General features: G+C 38.3%; 1 protein-coding gene across 14 annotated transcripts in view; it reads left to right on the plus strand.

Moving 5' to 3' along the window:
- Positions 1-17,165, plus strand: part of MPP6 (membrane palmitoylated protein 6) — a 57,546-nt gene that overhangs the window by 32,412 nt on the left and 7,969 nt on the right. For all 14 annotated transcript variants that reach the window (XM_046937925.1, XM_046937926.1, XM_046937927.1 and 11 more), the window contains 9 exons: positions 2,188-2,340; positions 7,911-8,063; positions 8,550-8,777; positions 9,776-9,907; positions 11,113-11,212; positions 11,804-11,872; positions 12,924-13,085; positions 15,637-15,839; positions 16,253-16,381. In XM_046937925.1, the coding sequence (XP_046793881.1) occupies positions 2,188-2,340; positions 7,911-8,063; positions 8,550-8,777; positions 9,776-9,907; positions 11,113-11,212; positions 11,804-11,872; positions 12,924-13,085; positions 15,637-15,839; positions 16,253-16,381 (1,329 nt within the window). The remainder of the gene's footprint in view (positions 1-2,187; positions 2,341-7,910; positions 8,064-8,549; positions 8,778-9,775; positions 9,908-11,112; positions 11,213-11,803; positions 11,873-12,923; positions 13,086-15,636; positions 15,840-16,252; positions 16,382-17,165) is intronic.

Raw genomic sequence — 17,165 nt, forward strand, 5'->3', positions numbered from 1 at the left:
CTAAAAATATATATCAACTTTGTTTTTCTATTAGAAGAACTAGTTTTATCAGGATCGTGAATTCTCAAATAACTGAGATTGTCAGATTGTTTATGCATTCATTCATACACATTCATTTCAGACCGACCAGAAATGTAAAAAGCCTTTTCCTTTATTAGAATCGCAGAGTCATAGGATGGTGTGGGTTAGAAGGAACTTCCAAAGACCAACTAGTTCCAGCCCCCCTGCTGTGGCAGAGACACCTTCCACTAGACCAGGTTGTCCAGAGACCCCTCCAGCCTGGCCTTGAGCACCTCCAAGGATGGGGCTTCTTCTGCCTGCTTCTCTAGGCAGCCTGTGCCAGTGCTTCACCACGCCCTGAGTTAAGAATTATTCCTAACATCTGATCTAAAACTACCCATATTTAGTTTAAAGCCTGTTACCTCCAATTAGTCAGCTATTAAAACTCAACATTATATAATATACAAATTATTACATTCACATTATATGGTATTTTTAAAGAAAAAAAAAAAGTGGGAAAGGAAGTAACTCAAATTCTCTAATCTTATAATACTTTTGCAACTGGAGCATGGTTAGAAACTGATAGATCTAGGTTTCTATTTGCTGTAAAAGAAGGGAAGTTCTAGAAGAAGGATATTGTTTCCTGGAGGTATTGTGATGATTTCGGGGAACAAAGTTTTCTGGATTTAACAACATTTTATTTTATCATCTGTTTTAAAGAACTAATAAGAAAGTACCGTCAGATTAGGTTTGTGGGATGTATATATGGAGGACTCTTAAATTTATGTTATTTTTTGTGTTTTTACCTGCCACAGGAATTGTTCGTTCTTCCTGTTGTTACAGTGTTGTAAATAACTCTTAATTCAGAATGTGTTGAGAATCTTAGCTATTTTCAGTCCTCCTCTTCTTCCCCATCTCTGTGATACAGAGATTTCTGTAATAAAAAGTAAAGCATTTGTGTTTATGAGGTGTCTTTCTTGCAGCTGGAAGTTCCTACATCACAATGCATTTACGTATCTGCAGTGTTTAGGAAAGGATTATGTCTGCAGCAGTAGCTCTAGAAAGAGATGAAAAGTAGTCACAGAATGACAGAACAGTTGAGGTTGGAAGGGGCCTCTGGAGGTTGTCTGGTCCATGCCCCCCCTGCTCAAGCAAGACCATCTACAGCTGCTTGTCCAGGATTATGTCCAGATGTCTTTTGAAGACCTCAGAGGAGGGAGACTGCAGCTATTCTGGACAGCCTGTGCCAGTGATTTGTCACCCACATTACATAAAAGTACTTTCTAATGTTCAGACAGAACATCCACAGTCTGTTTCAGTTTGCACCCAATGCCTCTTACCCTATCAGTGAGCACCAATGGAAAGAGCCTGATTCCATTTTTTTGTACTTTCAGGTATTTGTACACATGGACAAGGCCATCCCTCTTCAGACTTCTCTTCTCCAGCCTGAACATTCCCAGCTCTTTGTCTTTCTTCAGAGGAGAGATGCTCCATTCTGACATTTTAGTGGCCTTTCACTGAGCTCTCTCCAATAACTCCATCTCTCTGTGCTTCTGGGCAGCCCAGAATTGGACATGGGTCTCCAGTTGTGGCATTGCCAACACTGAGTAGAAGGGAAGGATCACCTCTTAGGTCTGCTGGCAGCACTCTTACTAATGCAGCCCAGCATAGTTAGCCTCCTTTTCCCTTTTCTCCTGATTATTTTTCAGAATTCCCTTTAAATCAGCAGACTTTCTTTTCGAATTTGCCATTCAAATATATTTGACTAGGAGGAACCTCAGGTAAACTTCTCTCAAATGCAGACTATATTTTTCCAAGCCAATTGCATAGTTCCCGTTCTGTTCTTCTAGAAAGTCTGCTTGTCCTGGGTTCTGACGCAGAAAGAGTCTGAGGCATGATACTGTTCAGAGAGGGCTGTTTGATGAATGTAATACAGAGGCCATAGGAAATATGGACATGCAAGCATATCTGACAGGTGCTGCTTATGAGGTTTGTCATGTCACATTGTTAAGGACACAACATCCTTCAGCAGTTACAAAGACAAAATGTACAGATTAGACTATATGTAGTTGTTCCTGTTTTCTCACTGAAGGACACAGCAAGAAATTAAGAAGTTTAAAATTTAGAAGTACTATTTGCTTGAAACTTAATTACGTTATAGTCGCATATGGTTATTTTATCTTACAGGCTCACGAGAGACTAGAAGATTCTAAACTTGAGGCTGTCAGTGACAACAACCTGGAGCTGGTGAATGAAATTCTTGAGGACATCAGTCCCTTAATAAATAAAGATGAAAACATTGCAGAATTGGTTGGAATACTCAAGGAACCTCATTTTCAGGTACCTCCTTCTTACTCCTTTTCACTTTATACAACCGACAACATTGCTGTGCACATATGGATCTTAGTATAATAATGAAACAAAAACTGAACTATAGCCAACTTTAATGTAGGATTTTACTCTGAATGCAGGGTAAGCAAGTAGTCATGTGAAGTTAAGAATGAACATCATTTTAGTCTTTAATGCTTCAAGTACATCTTCATTCATGGTGTTGTCTCTGTTGTAAGTCTTCATGTGTACTAGAGGTTACTCCGTTGCTTTATTCCTAGCTTTTCCAGGTGGTCTCAGTTCCTGATGCATTCTGCATTTGAGTTCAGCTTTTTGCATTCATACTCATGTCAGATGTACAGTTTGCAGAGTGGATGAACTTGATTCTCTTATGCCATGTGATCTACCTTGAGCTTAAGTTGCAACTTCACATCCTTCTCACTTAATGTAATGTTCTACTAAACATAAATGAAATTTTGACATATTCTTGTTTCCCTGTTTCTGCTACTCTATTACCAGTTTCCATACTGGCCCTTAAAGATCAGGATTTGTTAATCCTCACTGGATTCTGGACTTTGTAGGCCGGCTTCAATTTGTTTTGGTACTTTGCAGTAGATCTCATAAAAAAAAAAAATAGCAAACCTTTTGCCACAGCATAAACACATCTTTTTGTAGACAGGCATAAGCCATATAAACATTTTTTGTTCTATATGTTAAATCATGTTTGGTTGGTTTTTGTGTTCTAAATTTCCAGTTGTACTCTATACAAACATAGTGGTGTGCGTTACTGCTTAACATGGATAGGCACTGGAAAGGCTGACAAACTGTGCCGTGGCCTGTTGGATCTAGGGAACACTTTCATACCTCAACTTTCATTGTTGTAACTGTTGTGAGTGCTGTTCCAAAGAGCAGTTTGTTGGCATCCCTTGTGCTCTTATTTGTGCATCATTACTAAGGGATCAAAGGCTTTGATTTAGGAATTTACTAGTGAGTGATCCTTAAAATCAGTCTTTGATCTTCTAGCAAAAATTGGGACTGAAAAAGGAGGGGATGAGTTTGGAGGAATTGGTAATTACAATGCAAAAATATTTCAGTCATTCCGTTTTTGTTGTTGTGTTTCTGTTTAGAAACTTCTAATTTGTTTTGTATCATTGTCAGACTTACAGTTATACTGTTTGATTCTTTTTTGGAAACTCATTTTAAAAGTGCATGTCGTAGTTATTGCGTGCTTTGAAGAAGATTGCATCTTCCTTCTTACACTGTTCCATTGGGTGAGTCATGGGTATGTAAGAGAAATAAGCTATTTTTAGGGCTCCCTGCCTCATTTGCTACAAAAACTGGATGGTAAGCAAAGAATCAGGTGGGAAGCTAAAAGAAAATTCTACTTAATGGATAAGGTAGTTAAATGCTGCCTTTTGAGAACTAAACTATCACTCACTTTGTCAGAGTTCAGGAGTTCAGAATTACTGAGTTCAATTTAAAAACAAAAAGTCTAAAGCAGCTTAAGTTTGTGTTTGTCATTTTTCAAGTGCTGTTATGAGGCACTTAGTCTCATTTGCAGAAATAAGCATGCAGACAGAAACAGCTAGCTACTTACATCTGATGTGATTCAGTTTGGAAGCCTAACTGTTTTTGTTTAATTGATATCATAGTTACAACTGCTCCAGAACTTCTAGGAAGATTTGCAGACCACAGTGTGGATATGGTATTCTTTTTAAGGCTAAAGGAGAGGCTGTAGATCTCTCTCTCTGAAAGTCAGCACTTACTTTCAGAGTAGTTAGTTTTTCATTTTTCAGGGGTCAGCGTGGTAAATATTAAGCTCTTATGGGTTTCACAGTATCGATGCTTTGCTGTCAGGGCAGTATGCACGAAAGAGCCATACACTGCATAGAAAAAGTTATAGCAAGCGTTGACAGTAGTTGGAAAGCAGAAGTGCTGGGAGAGTTTGCCTCGAGGAAAGAGCAAGGAGCTGGAAGCATTGCACTGTTGGAGAGGTTAAACATGCAGAAAAATCACTTCTGCTGTTTATGGAAGAGCTCATTCAGTTATTTTCACCTTTCTCAGAGTTATGCAAACTACTTATAACAGTAAATTCTGTTGGCAATAAATATTTCACCTTAAAACCTCTCCCCCGAGCCAGTTTGAAATGTACCTGTTCTATTGGAACATAGCTGGGCAAATAGTTATCATGCGGGTCAGGCAATGCTTCATAACCTGCATAGATCATGCTGAGAGGTTTTTGGTTGTGGATTTCTCTTTATAATTTATTTATTTATTTATTGTTTATTTTGTTTGAAAAAACAACATTTGAATTTGGCTTCAACGCTGAAGAAAGCCTTGGATGCTTAATCTTACTGTGCTTACAGAATTTAGAACTGTGTTTTTCTTTTTTTTTACCTGGCAAATAAACGCAGCCACGGAAAACTGAAGCGTATGTTCTAAGTTTATGGATTACTTTTTGACAGTATCTTGCAGAAAGGAGCCATACTGTCTGCCACAGTACCATTTCCAGTGTGCTGTGTCTCTTGTGAAGTGCAGAGAATTCTTCTGAATGCCTTATTCAGGCACCATTGCTATTGTTTCCATGAGAACCTTTCCACAGTTACTCAGTGTTGGCTAGTTACTGATGCTGTTTATTTATAATATACTTAGGAAAATTTGAATCATTTATGGACACAGACTGCTCAGACCATGTTGTTTTGCAGACTTTGCCTGTGGTTTTATAAATGTTCTGTCACCAGAATGGGAAAAGTCAGATTTTGGGGGAGCTTTGGAGTTGCAGGAGCAGAAGTTACCACTTTTTCAGACACAACAGGAAGGAAAAAAAATCAAATCAATTTAACTATGTTTCTCCAGTCACTCAACTATATTAGTAAAATAAGAAAGTAATTGTGATCAACCTAAGATGTTGGAGAGGGATCCAACAGTGCTTACTTGGCCTCTCTTGCCAGGTCACTTTCTTTTAAGTGTTGGTCAGGACGATTCGCTGTGACCCATTTGGATGGAAACAGTCCTTTAAACCTGATATAGAATCATAGAATCACTGAGATGGGAAAAGACCTCCAAGATCATCTGGTCCAACTGTCTACTTACCACCAATATTTCCCCATGAAACCATGTCCCTTAGCACAAGATCTAACTGTTTCTTGAACACCTCCAGGGACAATGACTCCACCATGTGCTTGGGCAGTCCGTTCCCTGCCTGACCACTCTTGGAGTAGAAATTTTTCCTGACATCCAGACTGAGTCTTCCCTGGCACAACTTGAGGCCATTCCTTCTAATCCTATCACTAGTTATGTGGCAGAAGAGGCCAACACCCACCTCCATAACCTCCTTTCAGGCAGCTGTAGAGAGCCATAAGGTCTCCCCTGAGCTTCCTTTTCACCAGACTATCTATTCTTGTGTTTTGGAAGTGAGAGTTAATTATGGGAATATAGTAAATGAACTATATGGGGTTGTTTTTTGGTTTTGTTTTGAAAACCGATACATTTCTTGTCTCAAAGAAATCATTTTGTAATTATGGGCAGCAATTTACAGTGCCTGATATCCTTCTGTGACTCAGCCATCATGGAAATAGCAGGGAGAAGATTTTGTGATTGACAGATGGTTAAGTAGCAGTTGAAAGAACTCATGCTTGTCCATGAAATGGAGTGAATAAATAGGATGAGAATGTGAGCGATGAGATGAGTTTTTAAGAACTGAAGAGTGTTACAGAGCATGTTAATTTGAAAAGAATGGCACTGTTTGTCTAGTAGTTGTTTCTTGGCTGTGGGTCCAATTGTAATCCATGAATTAGATAACTGTTAAGGGCAGTGAGCTGTACAGCATGCTTGTGTGTGAGCTTCATGAGAAACCGAGTGGTTTGTGGCCAGAAATTTTGGCAGCAGTTGTTTTCTAGCATGTGACCAAAAGAGAAAACTAGAATTATCACACAGCTCCATCTACTTTGTTCTGACTGTGGTAATGTGTCAAAAGACATAGCTGATGCTAGCTGGTTTCATTTTGGAAATGTAAAGAGGATAGAACATGTTGCTTACACACATGGGCAAATGGAGGTCTGTTCTCCTGGTTTTTGGATTGGATGCATCTTGGGTAATCAAGACTTAGAAATTGCTACCATCTGACTGCTGCTTGATTTAAATAAATAATTATGTTTTCTATTTCATTTGATTTGGTTTATGTCCAGAATACCAGAGCAGCCACAAGCCTTCATTGTCTTAAAGGCAGGGGCAAAATTAGTAGCAGAATTAGTAGCTCCTCTAATCTCAAGTTAAAACATCAGCAGGGTCATTTTGTAGTGGGCAGTGTAAAATGGCTGTTCACAAATGGCACTTTGAGGATTTTCACGCTGAGCTTAGCACTGCATTAACATGGTTGCACAGCTTTTAAGTTAGAGGTTACTTGCAGAAGAATGGAACAGGCTTCATAGCAAAATCGTTAAATTCAAAGGCCTGTCCTCCTGCTCTATGTTCTAGTACTGTTTGCTGATATCCTCTCGCATGTGTGTCACCACCACTGATGGTCCCTGTGATGTCCTGTTCTCTGTGACTTCTCTTTTTCTACTTACCTGACACCAGTCAGTAATGTAACTTATGACCATATCTCATCAGGTCAGTGTTTGAAACAAAGCTGTTTATGTTGCTTACGATAAGATGAGCCTAACAGCCATCTCTTCTGCTTACTTGTTTTCCTTCTGCTATATGTGTCAGAGAGACTGTGCATCACAGGACACTTCTTATTGGACTACGTTATGTGGTGATTGTGGTGTGTCCCTTCCCTTCTTTAACATAGAAAGCTCTGCCATCCAATTCACAGGTTTTATCTTGCTTTACCTGTACATATTGTCTTGCAAATATTTTAAGTCTTAAAGCACTTTTTTATAAGAAAATCTAAATTTCATAATCTTCCAAAGATGATTGTATCTGTTTGGATGTCCTCCTTTTCATCTGTACTTACATATGTGAACTGGTGAAAACACCATACATTGTAAGATCTAAGCTCTTGCTTTCCAAAAGTGAGTTCTGTTGATTTGGATTAATTTGCTGTTAGAATTCTGCAAGCAGAAAGTACTCGTTCTGCAGATTGCTAGAAATTCTTACATACCTGCAGTTATCTTTATTTTACCCTTACTTCCAAATTAATGTGGAGGAAATCTTTTTTACATTAAACACAAGTATCTGAGTTATGTTCATCTTTTTGCAGCTGCTTGTTTGTTTATTTAACCATTCGCTTGGAGAGTGTTTCATTAGGTGAAGCTCTGTTGTAGGTACTCCTTTTTCCATCTTCTTCCCAGTCAGTTCACATATACCTCCAAGAAAAATTATATTTTCTTCTATGTTTCCTTAAGAAGAATCACTTCTATTTACATAAGAGAACATATTTGCCAAGCCAGTAGTGTTAGCAGGACATGTGAGTGCTTCTGTTTCATACTAATATAAAAACTGACTTTTGGTGTATACCATGTGAAATAAGTTTTAAAATCAGATTCTAAAATGGCAGTGTCAGTGGTTGTTCAGCACAAAACTCTCTTAAAAGTAATTGTTTCAATATTTTAAAAATAGCTTTTTCTGTTCCCTTGTAGTCACTCTTGGAAGCACATGATATTGTGGCTTCAAAATGTTATGATTCCCCTCCTTCTAGTCCAGAAGTCAATAATTCTTCAGTGAACAACCAGATCGTTCCAGTAGATGCTATTCGTATTCTTGGAATTCACAAAAGAGCAGGAGAACCTCTGGTAAGTGATTGGAGATGAATAAGTCTTCAAATAAAAGTGTAAGTGAAAGCATTTGCATGTGCCTAATTTCTTGCATTAAGTTTTAATTCTTAGCTTTATTATATTGTGTAATGTAATGGGTCATGATTGAGAGGTAGGAACAGGGAGATTTGTGTGTTCTCTACCCTGCTCTCTTGAGGAAATTGTGGCCTAATGAACATGCAGTCACTAGGCAGATATACCTGCTAGCGTGACTGACTAATGCAACATTTGTTTGGTCTTCATACAAAATGACAGGACTGCATGCAAAGAAGAAACAATGAAAACCTTGCCTGAAAGTACTCCGTCATTTGATACTTACCTATACTCAACTCCTATGTTGTATTATTGTCTGATTTCACTGGTGGAGACAGTGTCCCATAGATGTATGTTTTTTGCTTGAGATGATGGTAAAATGCAATTGAAATTCAAACAGTGGTAAACCAGGTGTTACAATACTTCTTTCAGGGTGTTACATTTCGAGTTGAGAACAACGATCTGGTAATAGCACGAATTCTCCATGGTGGAATGATAGATCGACAAGGTCTTCTGCATGTAGGTGACATTATTAAAGAGGTGAATGGCCACGAGGTTGGAAACAATCCAAAAGAATTGCAGGAACTGCTGAAAAATATTAGTGGCAGTGTCACTCTGAAGATTCTCCCCAGCTACAGAGACACAGTTATTCCTCAACAGGTCAGTAGCTCTTTTCTAACACTTCTGTCAAAAGATCTACTTGATACTTGAGTGAGTAAGATTAAAAGCAGACATGTTTTGAGATTTTTTGTGTGTGTATTAAATGCTAGCAAGAGGGGTAATATCTGTATTTGCTTTTAAGTACGTATTAGAAATGGTATTATTCAGTCTACTGAGATGACATGTCTGCTTAAAAAATTACTAGTATCTTAGATTGATACGCACTTGTATTTGTGCAAATCTGTTTCTTTCACCTCTGCTGACCTAGCCACGATCACACTAAACTTCAGTGAAGTGCATGTTTTTTTTTTTAACATGATCCGTGTCCAGGCAATGTTTCATGGAATTCAGATATACGTATTGCATTCAACAGATGAGCTTGAATTTGTTGGCTTTAGGAAGGAACCTGGGTAGTGCTTAGTCCGTATCTGTTTGCTGTTGACTGTCAGTTTCTCCAATGCAGAAGTGATTTGTTGGTCTAAACGAGAGCATTTGAAACATCCTGTAAGACTCCTTCAGGTAGTGGATCTTAATGCCCGTGAATATAGTGGGTTATGCTTACATTCAGCATATTTTGTTTGTCTTAAAACATTGAGTTAATAGCAAACGTAATTCTTAGGATCAAACAAACCCTGAGGACAGTGTTTGCACTCTGAGAAATGTTTGTGTTTCTAAGTAAGTCAGAGTTAGATGACTAATTAAGTTGCACATACAGAAGTGAAAACACAAATACACTGTCCAGTAGAGCAGCTGGCTTTTTATTTTTGTCTGGAAGCTCCCTCAGCTAAGGTTTGCACTGCAGATCATTTCTGCTCTCAGCTGGCGTGCTCTTCGTCAGGTTTTTTTTTTCCATAACTTGCATCTCACTTGCAAAATGCAAATTCCATCATGTCAAACTTGTTACATTGCAGGTAAAGACACTACTTCAACTTGACAGATGAGTTAGTAAGAACGTATTTTGTAATGTTTAAGCACTGTACATTTTTTCCACGTTTCAGGTTTTTGTGAAATGTCATTTTGATTACAATCCATATAATGACAACCTCATCCCGTGCAAAGAAGCAGGGTTGAAATTTTCTAAAGGAGAAATTCTTCAGATTGTAAACCGGGAAGATCCAAATTGGTGGCAGGTTGGTAAATAAATTAATACTAATTTCATTAATTTCCTTCATAATAAACTCTTTAAACTACTTAATGGTAGACAGAAGAAAAATACTTACATTGTACTCCAGCTTTGAGCTCTTAGTATTATTGCAAGTGAAAATATAAGCAGTTGCAGTAGTACTGAACGTGGAATGGTATAAGTTGGATATGTAACACTGTGTTTTTACTGTTACTGCTATTTTTATGAACACATGCATGTTCATAACTGAAGTGCTCAGCACTGTTTCAGATACAAACAGCTCATCATGTGAGGGATTGCAGAAAATTTATTACTGCCGAGCTAATTGATTTCAGAAGTTGAACACTCAAACTTCAGAGTAGTTTGACATTTAGCTTATGTGCTGTCTTGGAAATGAATTTTTCAGAACTCTTCAGGTTGTAACTTGTGGGTGTCCAGGAGAAATAAATCCAGTGTGCTTATAGACACCCTTGATGGGTGGCAAAAATGAAATGTATTAAACAAATATAAGAGTATTGTTGCAGGTTATGCCACTGAGAAAGAAAGTTAGGTTTTTCCTTGGCCACTCTATAAATGGTAGACTGTTACTGGGAATTCATGAACTGTGAAAAATCAGTGAATCACTAATAGGTAAAAGCCAACGTTTTGAAAAGCAAACAGGTCTTGTTAGTAAGTGGCAGGCCAGCTAGTTATGGGGAGGTGTAACATCTCATAACTGTGTGTTTGCGTGCATTAAGCTTGCAGAGAATTGGGCCTGCCATTAAATGATTTTTTAGAAATTCTTAGCCAAGCTTTCATTACCAAGGATACTGATGTTACTCAGATTTAAATCTCTAGTTATATAGCACAGAAGCTTGAAGGCATTGATGAGATCTGTAGATAACATTCCCAGTTTGTAAAATGACAGTTATTAAGCTATGCTGGAACCTATTTGAAGTTGCTCAAGAATACAAAATAAAGGTACTGTGTACTACAAAGTCTTGAGTTTTGTCACTTGAGAGCTGTAGCTATTGAATGCCATTTAGGATTTTTATGCTGAAAGTTTATGGCTGGCTACAGGAGGCTAACAGAATGGGGACCAGTTACTTCAGAGCCTTCACCACTGAGAAATTTGGTCAGGATAAAAGTCAGTCATCAAGATGTCATGAGAAAAATGTGTTACCTCCTGCGTGTTACCTCTGATTCTTTTTATTTTTATTCTTTAATTTCCAGGCTAGTCATGTCAAAGAAGGAGGAAGTGCAGGGCTCATTCCCAGCCAGTTCCTGGAAGAGAAGAGAAAGGCTTTTGTTAGAAGGGACTGGGACAACTCAGGTGAGATTTAAGAGGTTTCAGGGTTATGTTTTGCTCTGACTCAGTTTGTTTTGCTTTTACTATCTTCTCAGATACTTGAAAATTGCTGTATGGGAATATTGCTGAATGTTTATGACTGTATGTGTATGGTTTTGGCTTTGAGTGAAGGACAGAAGCTAAAGTATGTGCTTAGTCTTCATGGATACCTGAATCAGTTTTACTGCCTGCCAATGAAAAGCTAAGTGAGGTTGGAAAGCTGTAGGAATTACTCTCTTCTATTCAAGATGTATTTATAATATGCACTGAAAGTTAATAAATGTTTTTGAAGGATTTTTCTAGGACTTTTCTAAATTTCTTGGAAAACTTTTTTTCTTCTTTGTTCTATTCTTACTACACTCTGCAATGTATATGAAAGTAGATGCGATGTCCTTCCCTAGAATATAAGAATTTGGAAAAAGGAAGGTAATAATTTATTGAAAATAGTCTTTTTAAGTGCAATTAATGTAAACTTACACATGCAAAATTACACATGTTCCTGGAAATCAGATATGTAAATACTTCCAGGAAAATGTTGAGCAAAAATGAGGATTTTGTCTCAATTTTTATTTGTAGGGCCTTTCTGCGGAACAATAAGCAGCAAAAAAAAGAAAAAGATGATGTATCTTACTACAAGAAATGCAGGTATCTTTTAACTTTATATACGTATCTAAGTTCTCTATGCTTTTAAACTTGAACAGCCTGCTCTGTCCAAAGCTGAAGGACTTGCTATATATTTAATAGGTCAGGGAAGCTTGTTGTTTAAAAGGAATTGTGACCAGTGTAGATATGCCAAGTGCCAAGTATGTGTTTCAGTAGGTGGAAGTCAGAGAAGAACTTGGTGTTAAAAGAGGAAAAAAATATATAACTTGCTAGTGAACTGAAGGAGGTGGTCCTTCTTCTCTTCTCAGCACTGGTGAGGCCACACCTGGAGTCCTGTGTCCAGTTCTGGGCTGCCCAGAACAAGAGACAGATGGAGTTATTGGAGAGAGCTCAGTGAAAGGCCACTAAAATGTCAGAATGGAGCATCTTTCCTATGAAGAAAGACTGAGAGAGCTGGGAGTGTTTAGGCTGGAGAAGAGAAGGCTAAAGGCAGAGGTCTCATCAAGGTGTAGAAATACGTGAAGGAATGTGCAAAGATGACAGAGCCAGGCTCTTTTCAGTGGTGCTCAGCAAAAGGACAAGAGGTGATGGGCACAAAATGAAACTAAGGGGGCTCTGAACATCAGGAAACTTTTTTATGCTGTGGGTGCTTAAATGCTGGCACAGGCTGAATGCTGGCACAGAATGGTTGTGGAACCTCCTTGGAGATGCTCAGAAGCCACCTGGACATAAGTGGCTGTTAGTGGCCCTTTTTGAGCAAGGGGATTGGACCAGATGATCTCCAGAGGGTCCCTTCCAAGCTCAACCATTCAGTGATTCTGTGACAGCCCACTGATGGTTAATCACAATTTTCCCATTCTGATCACCCTAGTAATTTCTCCTTGGAAGTAAAGGCAGTAATCTGACCTTACGGTTTTCACAAATATGTTCTATTTCTATATGAATTTAAAGCAAGAAAGCTTATATCAGACTTTGTCATTTGACTATTATTTATATATCCATTTTGGTCTGTTCAGATACAGTAGAACTGATTGTTTTTCATACATTACTGACTAGATATTAACTGTTTTTTTTTCTATTCTTCTTAATATAGAATTTGATCGTCATGAAATCCAGATCTATGAAGAAGTAGCCAAAATGCCTCCTTTTCAGAGGAAAACACTGGTCTTAATTGGGGCCCAGGGAGTGGGACGAAGAAGCTTGAAGAACAGGTTTATAGTACTGAATCCTACTAGGTTTGGAACTACAGTGCCATGTAAGTTGTCAGCACTCCTGTTGTAATACCATGTTTCGAGTTTCTCATCTGGAAAACATCTGAAGTTTATCCCATTCATTGGTAGAAGTAATTTCTCAGAGTATATAGATCGTTTATTGTGGGAAAACAAAAGGAAAAGAACACTCTTCATCTTCTCAGACAACTGAACTAGCCTATGACAACAGTTAAGATATTTGCAACTACCAATTAACCGTAACTGCTGCTGCAGAAAACCAGTTGTTGTATGTGTACCTGCCACTATTTAAGTATCTGCCCACCTGCTGGGTTCATTCAGTGTCAATTGCCATCACTTGAGGGAATTGTAGAAGCGGTCTTCTGTAATAATCAGCCAGCGGAGTTTCTCGGATCTGCTGTTCAGGTTTTCATCTATAGAGGTATCTTAGGCATTATAAACTGTTACTGCAGTATTGGAAGTGTAGGGAAAGAAAACATGTGAACTTCCAATAAAGTGGGAGTGTTTGTGATCTCTAAGCTCAGTATGATTATCTGACGTTTTATTCCATCTAGCCTCAAACCTGTGGTCTTTTTTACTGTCTGCTTCAGAAAAAGAACCTCCTCCCCTCCTCCATTACTGCAATATTTATTTTCTTGTCTTTGCTACAGTCAGTTACTTCTGCTCATTTACAGCATCCATGCTGGTGGTGGTTGCTTTTTTTTCAAAAAACCTGTCAGTCTTCTGTTTGAGCACTGATGCAAAACCCTGAGCTGCATTGCTGTTCTCCTCCTGCCACCTGCCCTGCAGAATTTCAGAGCCAAGCTGTTTCTTCTGTTTCCAGTTGGTAAAAAGTGGCGCTGACAATAGGAGAGGAGGAACAGGTCTTAAATCAGATGAATTGTGCTGTGTGAGGAGAGAACCAGGCTCCTTCCTCGTGTGCTGACTCTCTAGCCCTTAGAACTGGCCAGTGCACAGACCATTTGTGAGACTAATAAAGAGGTTGAGGGCGCACTGTTATGTTGAAATCTTCCTTTGGAAACCCCATTATTTACTATTGACCCTTTGTTACTTCAGTTTTTTCCTCCTTTTTAAAAAGCCCTCAAAATTACTGATTTCTCCAAAACGCCGTATCTACAGATAAGTAATGTAATGTGTGTCAGAATGCTTTTACTTGGAGCTCTTGAATACCCTTTCAACAGTATCAAAATTGACTTTCCCAACCACCTGACAGTTTCATCACGTGCATTAAATCAGCAGTTTATTGTATATGACATCTCTACGTTATATTGAGATTTTTCAGTAGGATGATCAGTAGTTGGGATAATCAAGCCTCGGTTTCTTTGATAAGAAGAAACGTCTGATTATTCACAAAAGATGTTATGTGTGTTTGTTGGAAAATGGCTGAGATGGATCCATGGTGCCCCAGGGCGAAACACATCCTTAGTGTTGAGCAAAAGTTGCTGGTTTTTGGGGTTTTTTTCCTGCAGTTTGGGTAGCTGAACTCTAAAGTCATCTTGTGCCTATGAGCCATCACAGCTCACTCTCCAAAGTTTATTTGAAACTGCTCCATTTTCTTTTCTCTCTCTCTCTTTTTTTTTTTTTAAGTATTATATCAATCATTAGACTTCCAGTCTGCCTGTGGAATCTTGTGTAGGATGAGGTGTTGGAGCAGCTCTTGTATTACTAACAGCTTCGGAAGATTCTTGACTTCTCTGTAATAGTTAAGTTGATAAAAATCAGTATTGCCAAAGGGATCCATTCATTGTTATTGTTAATATATTCCAAAGTTCAAATCTAATTAAATTCAAATAGTGGGCAGTAATACAGTGATAGGGCAGCAAAGTAGGTAATAATCTGGTATTTTGTTTTATAATGTAATTTCCACGTTCTTGCTTAAATAATGTCTGTGCTGTAAACTGTGGGCCAATATCTAAGCTAGCTGCTAATGTTTTATTTAAGTAAGTGTGGGCTTTAATTTCTCTGCAGTGAATATTGTTTGCTGTGAAGGGTAAGTTGTCCAGGAAAGTAGCATCAGCTGGCCTCCGCTAAGTTTCTCGTTGCTGTGGCTGGGCTTGTTCTGGTATTTGAGCTTACTTTTCTTATGGCTACTTCAGGTGATTCTGCCTTGAATAGCAGTGAGTGACGTATGTGATAATATTTTTAGGGGGGAGGTGGAATGGGGTGGATCTTGATGTGTACTCGGTTGGTTTTCAGAAGTCAGTCTGTCATCTGAGAGTTCCATTTCATTGAAGTTCCATTTCATTTGCAAGTCATTTAAATAATCATTTACAGTCAGTAATTAAGAAAATGGTATAAATGCATATTGTATGTGGTTTGAAGGAGTACTGCAAAGGAAAAATAAATATCTAAGGGTAAGCAGTGTATAGGAAAGAACAGAAATAAAGAGAATTGGAAGGGCTGTGCACAGTTCTGGAATGTACGCTAGAATAACTGATGAATCTGTATATGGAACCATTATAATAAGGAATAAAGTGTAATTATCATATCTCCATAATTTAAAGGCAGCCCAGTCTTGTGCATGTATTCCAAGTATAAAAAGATTAACATTCAATTTGTATGTTAAATTTTTTTCAGTTACTTCACGAAAGCCAAGGGATGATGAAAAGGATGGACAAGCATACAGATTTGTGTCACGAGCTGAAATGGAGATGGATATTAAAGCTGGCAGATACTTAGAGCATGGAGAATATGAAGGAAATCTTTATGGCACTAAAATTGATTCTATCCTTGAAGTTGTTCAGACAGGAAGGACCTGCATTTTGGATGTGAATCCACAGGTATATCATTCATAATGTTGCACTCAAAAAGGTGGAGTATAATGTTGATGAGGCATGCCTTTAAATCTGAAGGCTTCTTACCTGGCTGAAAGATTATGCTGCCAACTGGATTTGTGTGTTTATGGAACTTAGCTGGAGTAAGTTATAAAGATGGTGGGGAAAAAACAGATTCTGCATGGAAGTGGGAGCCTTGCAGAGTAGCAGTTGCTCTTTTCAACCAAGAAAAAAATGATGCCGAGCATTTCAAAAGGCAATGTAGGAGTTTCTGAAATAGAATTAAAAAATCTTTACCTTTCTTGTATTTCTACTGGCAGTAACATAATAGTTTTGCAGCGTCCCTAAGTAAAGGGGATGTTTGAGCCATTCTCATGCCTTTTTTTTCCCCCTCTTTTTTTTTTTTTAATTGCTTCCAGGCCCTGAAAATACTGAGGACTTCGGAATTCATGCCCTACGTGGTGTTCATTGCTGCTCCAGAGTTGGAGACTTTGCGTGCTATGCACAAGGCTGTGGTAGATGCTGGAATTACAACCAAACTTCTCACTGTAAGCGGATTATTTCATATTTACTTTGCTTTGAACAGGATGTTCTTAATTTATTTTTAAGTTTAGATAGATTTTTTTTTTCTAAAATTAAAGTCTTCAAGAAAAGTAAGGCAAGGTATTTGCTGATTGCTTACTAGGAATTAATCAAACACTATGTATAAGGCAGAGTGCCTCTTCCTTAAAAATAGCCCTCTTACAGACAATGTTGATTACAGGAATTACTTGGAATGTATTCTTTGGGAAGTGCCACCTTTGATTATTTACAGCGAGTTACAGATACCCTGATGGCAGGAGATGTTCTTTTATATAAGTGCTTTTCCTTCACTTCACCACCTCACCCCCAGCACAGTTGTATTCTTGGGTTTGCCTTTATGTTATAGGTGTGCCTTAAAAACATAATCCATAATCCTTAGGAAAGACATTACAGACTGTTCAAAAAAACCAAAACAGAATCAAAATAAGAAAGCTCAACAAAGCAACCAGAATTCAACTGGACCTCATTTCCATTGCTGCAGCAGCTCACGCTGCACCAGAAATGGCTGAGAGCTGCCAGAAAAAGAAGCATTGAATAGCTTCTCCTCCCATGATGTTCCTTGGATTTGTTATGTAAAGCAGAGTGGTACATTTTATTCCTCCGGTCCTGTCTCCTCTTCTGAGACCCAGCAGAGGCAAATGAGAGGCGTAGCGAATTATGAATGTTCTCCATGGGTTTGAACTTCCCCACTGCAGGACCGAAAAAGTCAGGCTGGGCTGTTAATGAAATCATTGTCTGCACTCAGCAGTA

This window comes from Gallus gallus, chromosome 2 (genome assembly GCF_016699485.2).
Source record: "Gallus gallus isolate bGalGal1 chromosome 2, bGalGal1.mat.broiler.GRCg7b, whole genome shotgun sequence".
NCBI classification, from domain to species: Eukaryota; Metazoa; Chordata; class Aves; order Galliformes; family Phasianidae; genus Gallus; species Gallus gallus.